The sequence below is a fragment of the Ostrea edulis genome, chromosome 7 (assembly GCF_947568905.1).
Source record: "Ostrea edulis chromosome 7, xbOstEdul1.1, whole genome shotgun sequence".
Classification (NCBI taxonomy): domain Eukaryota; kingdom Metazoa; phylum Mollusca; class Bivalvia; order Ostreida; family Ostreidae; genus Ostrea; species Ostrea edulis.
This window is the reverse complement of record NC_079170.1, coordinates 28706418-28718720: the sequence shown is the minus strand read 5'-3', so window position 1 is coordinate 28718720 and position 12303 is coordinate 28706418. Positions and strand designations below refer to the sequence as shown.

Genomic DNA, 12303 nt, shown 5'->3' with positions numbered 1-12303 from the left:
TCTCTGGGGTCCCTCCAGACCACAGTTTCTACAGATGTCACTCCAACTGAGATCCATTTTTAAATGTTTGATTGACAGGTGGTTTACAATTGCTCAGGATACAGGTAAAATTTGGGGGTGTTAACTTAAAATTGGGTCTTTAACTTTCATTCCTGGATCCACCCCTGATATTTATTTTCATACATTCCATTGATAAAGACAAACAATAAAAGGTCAAAACAAAGTTCATTAAAAAACATAAAATACCATTTTTTTTAGTTACATTGGGATATACATACACGTATAACACACTTTGATCCATCATCACGTGACTCAATGTTTGTCATAAGAATTAAGATTATGTATGTATCAGATATATATGTACATGTATGTATCAGGTATGTAAGTATGTACATGTATGTATCAGGTATGTATGTACACAGTGTATGTATATTTATATCAGGTATGTATACATGTATATTTTGTATTAATGTCAGTGTAACAGGTATGTATGTTTGTATTGCGTATGTTTGTACACATATATTTGAATGTATGTTTGTATATTTCAGGTATATATGTACATGTATGTGTGTATGTATCAGGTATATATATATATATATATATATATACATTCTCTGCATTGCCTTAAGTTTGAATATTGTCGTCTTTCTTTTCTGAAGTGCATCTTTGAAGGGCAATATTCTGGCTACTTGAATCAATTTCAACAACGCCTTCCATCGTTGAAAAATCTATGATTAGCCTGAAAATGGAAAACAAGACTAATCAATCATGTTATCAAAATGATTTATTGCATTGTTAAAACTCAACGAGTATCAAATTATCATTAAGAAACTATCTTTAGATATGTGACATTGACATTTTGACTTAAAAGACATTAAGGGGTCATGGTCATCCATGTGAAACAGATACTTTTATCTAGGTAGAAAAAAGGGCACATAATTTTTTTCCTAGAAATGGGCATATGTTACCACGATTTTCAGATTTTAAGGGCACCTTAATCAAGTTAGGTCGTATGCAACATTTCTGAATTTTTATCTAAAATTATATTTGGAAATTCATCTCCTTTATTTGTAGAGTTCTTGCATGATTTCTGAAATAGGTTTGAATTTTATAGTGTATAATATAGTGATATTGCTATACTCCATATGTCAGTCTTGGTAAGCATGGTAACTCAGTGGCTAGAACATCTGTCTACAAGGGCACTGGATTCGATCCCCGGGTGATCCAAAAAAAGTTCTCCCCTTTGCTACAATAACTTAGTGCTGTCCACATATATCAGGGCTTGAAGCCAACTTTTTATGTCACCAGTCCAGCCGGACTGATGGTGTATAATTTCAACCAGTCCGCAAAAAAAATTACCAGGCCAACAGAGTTTTCCAGAAATAATCAAACACACTTAAATGTGGGATTTATATTTACGAATCAGATTCGTCTGATATCTATAGATCGAAGCATGCCAAATGTGTGTATAAAATTTCATAAGTATATTTTCCAAAATGATGCTTTTAAAATTAACCAGTCCCATCGGACTGACTAAAACAAATGTATGTCAGTCCGCCAGACTTTTAATCAGTCAAAGACTGACGGGCATATGTTAATTTCGAGTCCTGTATACACACTATTGTGTTACACAGGAGCCGAATTTACATTTTTACTTGCCACAACCAGGAACTATCAAAATATACGAACACTACCCCAACTTGTTTTGTAGAAACAAGATAGGATGAAAGAAAAATGTACCGAAAATGTCACAAAAAATTAAAATATATTATTGAGAAATGTCACAAATATCCTTAAAGTGTGTATCAAAACAAACATTAACATACTATTATATATTATACATGTATGTTCATTTGTAATAAAACTTGATTGATGGGTGGGTATGAGAGAAACACTAAGTGATGAATTCAGAAGAATTGCTTCTATTGCATAACTTTACACACAGACCATACAGTGAATTCTAATACCGTATATAATTAAAGTAGAAGTTTTAGCGAGACACAAATTTTGCGATTTTCCTGTAAAAACGGGTATATTTAGCGAGAGCTAATTTTAGCGACCTTATAATTCCAGGAAAGGTGACTATTACCTCCGATATAGAATAAATTGTTAGCGATATTCAATTTTAGCGACCTTATTACTCTCGCTAATAATGCCAAAATTAAATCCTCGCTAAAAATTCTGCTTATACAGGATATATTATTTCCAGATATTCACTAACAGTGAAATCCATCTAATGGAAAAGGAGGACAAGCATTAACAGCACAGACTCGTGGCAAATACAAAAAGCACCTTCCTTTTCCTTATATATTCATATTACGAACAAAATGAGTCCGTGTAATGCTGTTCCCATATATGGTCGTGCCTTTATGTACCTGTCTCACCAAGGTTGACATCATAACATTTGCCCTGAGCTCGACAAAAACAGTACATGTAGCTATTATATTAAAGTCACACTTACTTTTTATTTCCAAATGATGTAGCAAACTTTTTGAATTTCAAGTATTTCTCGTATGCTTTTTCATACTTGATGAAATTCTTGTGAATGACTTTATTTTCTTCTTCTGTAAATGTGCTCCAGTTTCTGGATGCATTTTCATCTTCTGTGGACTTCCACCGGAACGGTGCAGGGGTCTCTACAGACTTAGCCTGTGAGCCAGTGGCTCCACCTGTTGGTTGTTCAACAACTCTTGTTGTAACTTCTTTCATCATTTTCTTGTAAAACGAGTGCTGGTTGTCCACGAAGGCTGAGCGTAAAAGCAATTTCAAGACATTCTCTTTTTTGACGTGACTCATATTGATACCATATTTCCATAATATGATTCTGGGCTGCAGGTCTAACAAATTGTGAGAAAATTTACAAAACGGATAGTAGCGACAGGCCTCAGCAATGAATTTGCACACATGTAGATAAGGACAAGTCTCAGAGTTACGACACCCTATACTGGTATTGTAAAAACGACAGATGCCCGGAATGCAAATGCCTCTTCTATTTGGCAGTGCTCTCATCAGAGAACTCACTTGACCAGGTTGCAGATATTGCATCAAATGGTACTTGAGCACCTTTTGGTTGTGAGGGGTCTCATATTCATGGCCAAACTTGCATTTCCAGATTTCACATACATTTAGAACAAAGAACTTGCACAGGTGGAGGTCATTGCAGTTCCCCTCACAGTTTCCTCCCGAGTGGGGGAGGCAGACTTCTATATTCACTCGCAGCTCCACTTTCAGTGCTTCTGTTGACGTTTCTGATTCATGTAAAACAAATACTCTTTTAAAGGATTTCAGAAAGTCGACAAAAGTTTCCTCATCTTCATAGCCCATATTAAATGGTTCCATGCTTAATATTTCATGCAAATCTTCCACGTCCATTTTGCTAGAATGATCTACAATGATACGAACAATCGTGGCTGCCTTATGTCTTTCAGATGGAGACAACGGTTCCTCTATAACTTCCTCACTTATTTCTTCATCCATCGCTTGTGATGCATCATTTACTACCTGGTGTCCCTCTTGACCAGTGCTCTCTGAGTAAGTGTTTTCAAATTCATCAAATGGCCTTATGGTTCCATCCCTAGAGCAGAAGCTAGCTTGTTGACCCTGTGATTGTTCAGCTCCTGTAGATTGGGAGGAACGTCCGGATAGTTGTTTTAAAAGGTTCATGCGATTCTTTTGTTTTTCTTTTTTTCGCCTTTTGGGATTCAGTCTTTTAAGTGCAAATGCTGGCACCTTATGATGAATTAAACCATCATACTTGAAATTTGTAGAGAATCCAATGTCAGTTTTGTGAAAATAATCCATTTCTCATTCTAGAATAAAGCAAGAAATCTCAGAAACAGATGAAGACATTAATTAACAGCAACAATAATACCCAGTAAATATTAATAAGTTACTATGTGAATAAAAAAGACCAATGGTTCTCAAATCTTACTTGTGTCAATAACCTCTACACTTACACTCACAAAATGCCCTTCTCAGTACTACAGTATCCATTAAATCAAGGGTAAAATGACAAACCTTAGTTCTCAGTACTATAGTATCCATTAAATCAAGGGTAAAATGACAAACCTTAGTTCTCAGTACTACAGTATCCATTAAATCAAGGGTAAAATGACAAACCCTAGTTCTCAGTACTACAGTATCCATTAAATCAAGGGTAAAATGACAAACCCTAGTTCTCAGTACTACAGTATCCATTAAATCAAGGGTAAAATGACAAACCTTAGTTCTCAGTACTACAGTATCCATTAAATCAAGGGTAAAATGACAAACCTTAGTTCTCAGTACTACAGTATCCATTAAATCAAGGGTAAAATGACAAACCTTAGTTCTCAGTTCTACAGTATCCATTAAATCAAGGGTAAAATGACAAACCTTAGTTCTCAGTACTACAGTATCCATTAAATCAAGGGTAAAATGACAAACCTTAGTTTTGTTTACAAAATGGATTCCAGGAAAAACATGTGTGAGAACTGAATTAGTGACCTATAACTTATAGAAATGGAAGGAACTAATAGTAACATCAAAAATTTTACTATATGAAGATACTGTTTTACTGTCAGATGTGTTCAAACAGTACCAAAATGGACATATTTGTTGTGCATGGGAAAATTGCTTCTACATGTATTGGAGCACATGTTGTGTCGTTTGCCGGATAATGTGGCATGCACGCCATCATTACATAGCATGAGGTTTATCATCACACCTACGCTACCGAAACATTAACCAAAAGCAATCCATGGACTGGTTCATCCTGCATGAACTCTAGCAAACTCAGAGCTGACAGAAAGCTGATCAAAAATGCAAAATTTAAAGCACACTCAAAAAATCCTAATTGAAGTCTTCTGTCTTCAGCGGGATTCTGTTATTCTATTGTTGATTTTTAAATTTCATTACTTCTGTTATTATTAAAACTCCTTTTGTTTATTCTTTACAAATTTTGTGGGGAGAATTTCTTGTAACAATTTGACTGATTTTCACGAAATTTCATAGATGAATGCAGTTTGCTCTGAAGTTAGTACTTTTTGTTTCCTGCAGAGATCCAAGTTAGAATAAGTCCTCAGTACCCCTTGCTTGTCGAAAGAGGTTATTATATGGGGTCTAAGTTCAGCGCTTAAGGCTTTTGATCAGGGAGGGATCTTTATCGTCCGATTCATTGAATGGCTAGACCAGATGAGACCACAAAACTGAAGCCCCGTATCACTCCCCTTAAATAGATTTAACCTTGAAAAACTATGCTTTTATCTTGGAAGCACAACCTAATGTCAAGTGCCTCAACAAGTTGAAGGCAATTGCTCATCCAGTAGAACAGAATATGTAATTTGGTTGGTTGGTTGTATATTGTTTAACGTCACGCTTGAGAACTTTTCACTCATATAGAGACATCACCATTGCCAGTGAAGGGTTCCAAAATTTAGGTCTAAGATCAGCGCTTAAGGCTTTTGATCAGGGAGGGATCTTTATTGTTTGATTGAATGGCTAGCCGCTTTATTGAAATATTCTTCAGCAGGTTGGGAACACTTCCCCTATAGCGGGATATTCTTGCTAAAAAGCGATTATCCCTCTTAAGTGAGAAATAAACATTACCATAAACAGGTGTTTTGGCGTCTTTATTGAAAATAATGGCAAATCCCGTGCAACGCTGAGTAAATGCGACACACACTCAACATGAAGCGAATTGTTTCTATGAAATTGACAACATAGTCAAAAAATTTCATATCAAAGTTGCTGCGTAAGAAAGAAGCAGTCTGAAATCCAATATACATCGTGAGCGTTTTTGTTTTGATTAATATATTTGCAGAAGCATCGCACATTTTAGCACTTTTTCTTCTTTTCACGTGAAACACAAAGAGATGTATTCCGCGGGTGTTTTTCTCGGTTGTACGGGATATATTTACTTTCGCTAGAGAGGGATAATCGCGTTTTAGCGAGAATATCTCGCTACAGGGGAAGTGTTCCCAACCTGTTCAGTTTTGCCAATTAACTAGTGTGAACTCCTATTTTATTGGATTACTTTATAGTTACCAATGGAAAGAACATTACATTTTCCAATTATTTTCTCCCCACTACCTAGCTTGTCCAAAACTACTGTTGAGTATTAGTCACATCTGATTCCTGAAGGCGAATTGTGGAATCATGAACTGGGATGTCAAATATAAAACAGATACAGGCTGTGAATCAGTACTGACCCCTGCTGGAACTCCGGACTGAACAGGGTATTTAATCGGAGGTCACCCCTCTAAAACCACACATTTGTTTTTTTTATATATGCTATTTATGTTTACTTATCCGGAGTCATACTTAAACAGTGTTAAATATATAAAATTGTCTCTGCTTTATAAAAAGCTTTCCATCAGATTGAACTTGATGGTATACGAGTTTCTTACCTATTTGCAAATTTACAAATTCTTACCTATTTACAAATTGCATATGTAAATAATTCCTCTCGACTTTGCTGGTTTGACAAGTTAACCCGAAACTCAAACTGAAAATAAAATCTTGCAGGCATCAAAACAATGTGTATTCCGAACCCGAGGAAAGTTCATTTGGCAGAAATACACAATTTTACCATATAAATATACTGTACATACGGAATAAACGCTTAGGTCGAAGTGATCGATTTTCATTATATCTTTATGTTCACCCTAGTGACCTTTGTGACTGAGATATCTTGCCATATATGGAGTTTAGGCATCTTTTAGTTTAGATTTTTTTTTTTTTTTTTTTTTTTTTTTTTTTACATAAGTGGATTAGAATGTAAAAATTCAAAACTGGCGAAAACATGTATAAATGTATATGCTTGAAATTACCTCTTATCATAGGGAACATGTGTAGATCTACTAAGTTTGATTTAAGAAATGAAACTTATAATTCTTTGTTTGATGCATGTATCAAACGAAACATTGGACGGAAAACTTCATCAATGCGCGTATCGATGGAAAAAGTTTTCCGTCCAATGTTTCGTTTGATACATGCATCAAACAAAGAATTATAAGTTTTATTTCTTATCATTTAATTATGTTTTTAAGATAGAAAAACAAATAGTTTCTCTCATCAAAAAGCTTGAATTAACGTTTCTGAAATGGCGCGTAGGAATACATATAGGCAAGAATGAAAACAAAAACAAAACGGCATGGCTGTGCGTTCAGGTCATGTCAGGAACAGTTACTGTTAGGGCTGAAACAATTAATCGCGGTTCACTCGAACCGCGATTCACGGCATTCGGTTCAATTTTCCGTTCAACATCTCCAAATTTCGATTCGGTCCATGTTTACATTTTTTCCGGAAATAAAGAATTCAACACGGATTTGGTTTTTTACCTTACAATTTAATACAACAAAAATGGCGGACGCTAACTCTGGAATCGTGAATCCGGCAAATCTAAGGTCCCCTGTATGAAAGCATTTTGGTTTTAAAGAGAACGGAACTGCGGCAGTATGTAGAATTTGTTTCACAGAAATAAATTACCAATGCTCTTGGATATTTTATAGCAAGTGATATAATAAAGACCATATTCCGTTGTTGAAAATGATGAATTTCAGGGGGGAAATGAAATAAAAACATGAAAGTTGTGTATTTTTTATTGTTTGTTAGAGTTTTTGACAACTACTGAATTGAATCGAAAATAATCGAATTGTGGCCTAAGAATCGAAAATTGAACCGAACCGTGAGGTACCTGAATCGTTTCAGCCCTAGTTACTGTGCAGATTTAAATGGATTATACGCCAAATTAAAGGTGCAATGGTTAAAAGCTGAATTAAATATAAAGGAAGATAACAAGTGGTGACTGGATTTATGCTGCATCGTGTTGGAGGAGACGTTGAACACTGGCTGTGTCGTTGGAACGGTGGAATGCAATTCGGCTCCATTTTAATATCGAGGAAAACGTTTAAAACGCACTCGTTGACTGAGCCCCATATAACGCAGTTCAATTTCATTGATATTTACCAGATCAGAAGTCGCCACTTGCTCCGTCATGTTATCGATCTTGTAAAGCAGACGATTCATTCCGGGAACTCTGTCTACTTCTACCAGTAAGTGGTCTACGTCATCAAATTGACTACTCTGCCACGTCATCGCCTATGTATGTTGTTTCTTTAAATTAATTTGTATTTTATTCACATCTTTAGTTGTGCTAATTTTTGATAGCAATGAAAAACAAAAATCAAACAAATGCATTTCGTTATATATAATGCTTGATGAGTGTGGAAAATCCCGTTCTATAAATAGCGCTAAAATTAGAACGGGGAAGACGCATTCCAGAGAAAAGTAGTCCCGCGGGCTTAGTGCAGATGAACTCCGAACGAAATTTTGACAGAGAAATCAAACGAATTTTTCAACCAATCAGCATCGTTTATAAGTCATCACTTTAAAAGCTATTAAATGATTTAAATATAGACAGATAGACAGGCATATCGACTAAGATAGTAACACAGAGAGAACTTCAGCATTTCGCAAATGCTATGGTCGTTATAACGATCTAGTTGGTCAATACAACCTATCATTGGGTCAGATGCTGTCTGACGTGTTTCACACGGATTGTTAGGCCGATCTTGGTACAATGATTTTGACTACGGATAACTCCGTTTACCTGATCAAGACATTGGGCTCAGGGCGGGTGTGACCGGTCGACAGGAGATGCTTACTCCTCCTAGGCACCTGATCCCACCTCTGGTATATCCAGGATCCGTGTTTGCCCAACTCTCTATTTTGTATTCCTTATAGGAGTTATGAGATTGATCACTGTTCGTTATCTTCACCTTTATAGGAGTTATGAGATTGATCACTGTTCGTTATCTTCACCTTTATAGGAGTTATGAGATTGATCACTGTTCGTTATCTTCACCTTTATAGGAGTTATGAGATTGATCACTGTTCGTTATCTTCACCTTTATAGGAGTTATGAGATTGATCACTGTTCGTTATCTTCACCTTTATAGGAGTTATGAGATTGATCACTGTTCGTTATCTTCACCTTTATGGGAGTTATGAGATTGATCACTGTTCGTTATCTTCAACTTTATAGGATTGAGTTATGAGAGTGATCACTGTTCGTTATCTTCACCTTTTACATGTATGTGTGGTGGATCTGATTATTTTTATTACATAGGAATACATTTAAAATAATGATTCAAACTCTGATTGTTAATCAGCTTTTTTGGTTTTGAGCTCAGTGTAAATGATTTAATCATCTCTCTAATTCAAATGAAGACATATTTGATCTTATACAACGATTTTGTGTAAGGAATTCGTGTGCTCATCAATTCTTCTAAAGAGAGCAACAATTCAATTAAAGAGATCATTACTTCAATTGAGGGTATGGTGAACCGAATATATTTCTAATTAGATACATGTAGTTGCTCTCTCTCTCTTAAAGGAATTATTGCGCACATCAACTGAAACAATGATATAATTAATTCAGTTTGAAGAAAACAATAATTTAATTATCGCGTGCATTAATTGATTTAGTGTTCATCAAATCAATTGTTGATTTCATCAATTCATTTGAAGAAAGCGACCAATTCACCATGCAATCCAGCAGAATAATTAATACTATAAATATTCAATTAATGCACGCAATAATTCAAAATTGAAGATATCATTAATCTCTAATTGAATTGTTGCATTCTTCAAATGAAATGATATCTTCACCATTATTTGAGTTTGGTATTTGTCGCTCCATACACAAGGTGTTATGTGTAACTTTGAGGCACTTCACTATTTCTATGGTTCACATATTTTATAAATTTCTTACTCAACCCTCTTGATTTGAAAATTCCTATATGTCCATTCAAATTTGGAACAGGCTATTGTTTGGTAGTGGGGTTAGTTTTTATCATATCTATTTGATCTAAGATATACGTATATTGTTAACCCTTGGACATGTAGTTCATTTTTTAATTATCATACAAATAGCAGATATTTCAATATAATCTAAATGCTGTAATTTTGGACGGTTGATGTATTTTTTTAAATCCGAGCACTGGCTCTTTGAACAGGTTCGTGTTGGTGATCGGATTAGGGTTTAATGACCCGATATTTTCTTCTTAAATGTTTATTTTTGCTTAGAAAGAGCACTTGTCATTATCAAAATAATTATTCATATTTGATATTGTACAATATTACACATCGAAGTAATGTCAATTTAAAACAAAATCTTTTTTTTTTTTATCGAAAACAGTGTAAAATGTCGGCTTGGAAAGTAAATAATCGCCCAAAAAGTCGAAATTCATGCGTATTTTAGCGATAAATTCTCAAGAAATACTTACATATATTAACCTGTCAGAAATATGATATGAAAAATTGATTGGTGGAGTGATTAGGAAGAAAATAGAAGGGGAAAAAAACGGGTATTCAATCTGCTCCGGCACGGGCCGGGTTTGCTTGCCTAGCGGTACTTTATCAACATTTTACAAAATGACTTTTAAACCCAGAGGCGTAAAATCAACGAATCTACGGACTCGCTGAACAGCCGTGATTTTATCAGAATAGATAAAGCTAATGAATAAGACAACATGTGCCACTGTGACGGCGATTTCATTCAACAGATCAAAATCACGACGAGTGAAGATTTGTAATTGCGCAAAGTGCAATCAAGTGTGGTGTAACATCGATTTCATGCTTCAAATTAAATTCAATACGGACCCCCGGCAAAATCTCTTATTCAGACAAGCTTGAAACGTCCTCTTTCTTATTCACTCTCTCTCTCTCCACATTTTGTGTGAAAATGTATAAAAACATGAAACAGACCCCCCCCCCCCCTAAAAAAAAAAAACGCACCTCAAAACACTCCTGATTAGTAGAACTGCTATTCAGCGATCTATTTCTCTTAGTAAACATTACAATCTTATATCTAAAATAACAGTGAAATCAGAGTACAGTGATGTATTTAATATCAACTCCTAAGAGTTCTCACAGAATTGTAATATTTTTGCTCAAAAGTAAGTAAATATATATAGGCTACATATTTCATTTCAAATTCTTGGAAACCCCTTCAGCAGAGTTACTTTTTGGCAATGATGGTTTACTAATAAGCATTCTGAATGGACGCACCTCATTTCCGAAATTTGAAAAATGCTCTGTTGACAACAAGACAAACAAACAAACGCCCACGTATTCACAGGGTTCGTCGCGAATTGACCCTCTCTAATTTTGAATATTGAATGGATGGTGTGAAATCTTGATACTACGAAAAGTTTATGACCAGCCCCGTGAGGTAATTTATACAGGTCTATTGCTGACCTCTACACGAATTAAAAAGTAAATCGTGTTTGGTTAATTGTAGTATTTTGTTTATCTTACATATACATGTATTTTTGAAAACAGTAAAAGAACCAATGTATAAACATATGTATTTTCATGTGCATGCAGGTTTTTGGAAAAATATCTTTTGTTGTCAGATGCAAAAAGAACATTTAAATGTATGAATACAATATGTACATATATTAACTTTTACTTTTACACAAAGTATAATATATCATCATCAACACTAGAGACAATGGTGCGTGGTTATGATTACATGTATGTAATATAGGGTTATTGAACTTATATTGGTGAATATTGGCACGGCCGGGTTGGCTGTGAAAATGCACGAACTTGCGTGAATATCATGTTTACAGGAAGAAATTTTTTTTTTTAATTATAGATATTTAAAACGTCGAGTGCCTGTGCATGCAGGAGGGGTGCGGATATGAAATATAGGGGCGGCTTATTCTTTTTTATATCGGAAATAAAGAAAGTCTTTGGAAATGAAATGCTTATTTTTTGGAAATGAAAAACTGCTACCTAAATAGTATTTTGTAAATACTTTATCGCGTGGTGCATACCCGGTACATACAAATGGATTGGATACCAGTTCTTGCAACTTAAAATAACCCTTTCTATAATATCATTATATTCAATGCATTTATAAATTAGAAGACTGCCATATAAACTTCTTAATTTGAATAGAGTTTCGGCTTTATTCCTTATACCGTAGAAAACATGGGATAATAAGGCGAGGGAAAACTGTCTATATAATGGGACAAATACGGCGACAAGGAAAAGCAGCAAAAAGTGCATCAAACATGGCACACAGCAGGAATCGATAAATTGGGATATATATCGAAAGTGTTTTTAAAAAACACGGTTGGATAGAGTTTCACAAATCGTAAGTTGTGCAGGTTGTAAATCCATATCTAGATGAAAAAACGCACCACTCCCACATCGACACCATTACGGAGATCCTAAAGAGTTGTAGCCCTCTTCCATTCAACCCCCCCCCCCCCAAATCGGAAAGGGCTATATCATTGCAGCTAGTCTTAA

General features: G+C 35.0%; 1 protein-coding gene across 1 annotated transcript; it reads right to left on the bottom strand.

The window, feature by feature from the left end:
• Window positions 1–212: 212 nt before the first annotated feature.
• On the bottom strand, window positions 213–6676 carry LOC125655814 (uncharacterized). Its single transcript, XM_048886326.2, has 3 exons — window positions 6413–6676; window positions 2462–3809; window positions 213–739 (listed from the first exon to the last, which is right to left on the bottom strand). The coding sequence occupies exons 2-3, from the start codon at window positions 3799–3801 to the stop codon at window positions 625–627; spliced, it is 1455 nt and encodes a 484-aa protein (XP_048742283.2). The 5' UTR covers window positions 3802–3809; window positions 6413–6676; the 3' UTR covers window positions 213–624.
• Between the last annotated feature and the right edge of the window lie 5627 nt (window positions 6677–12303).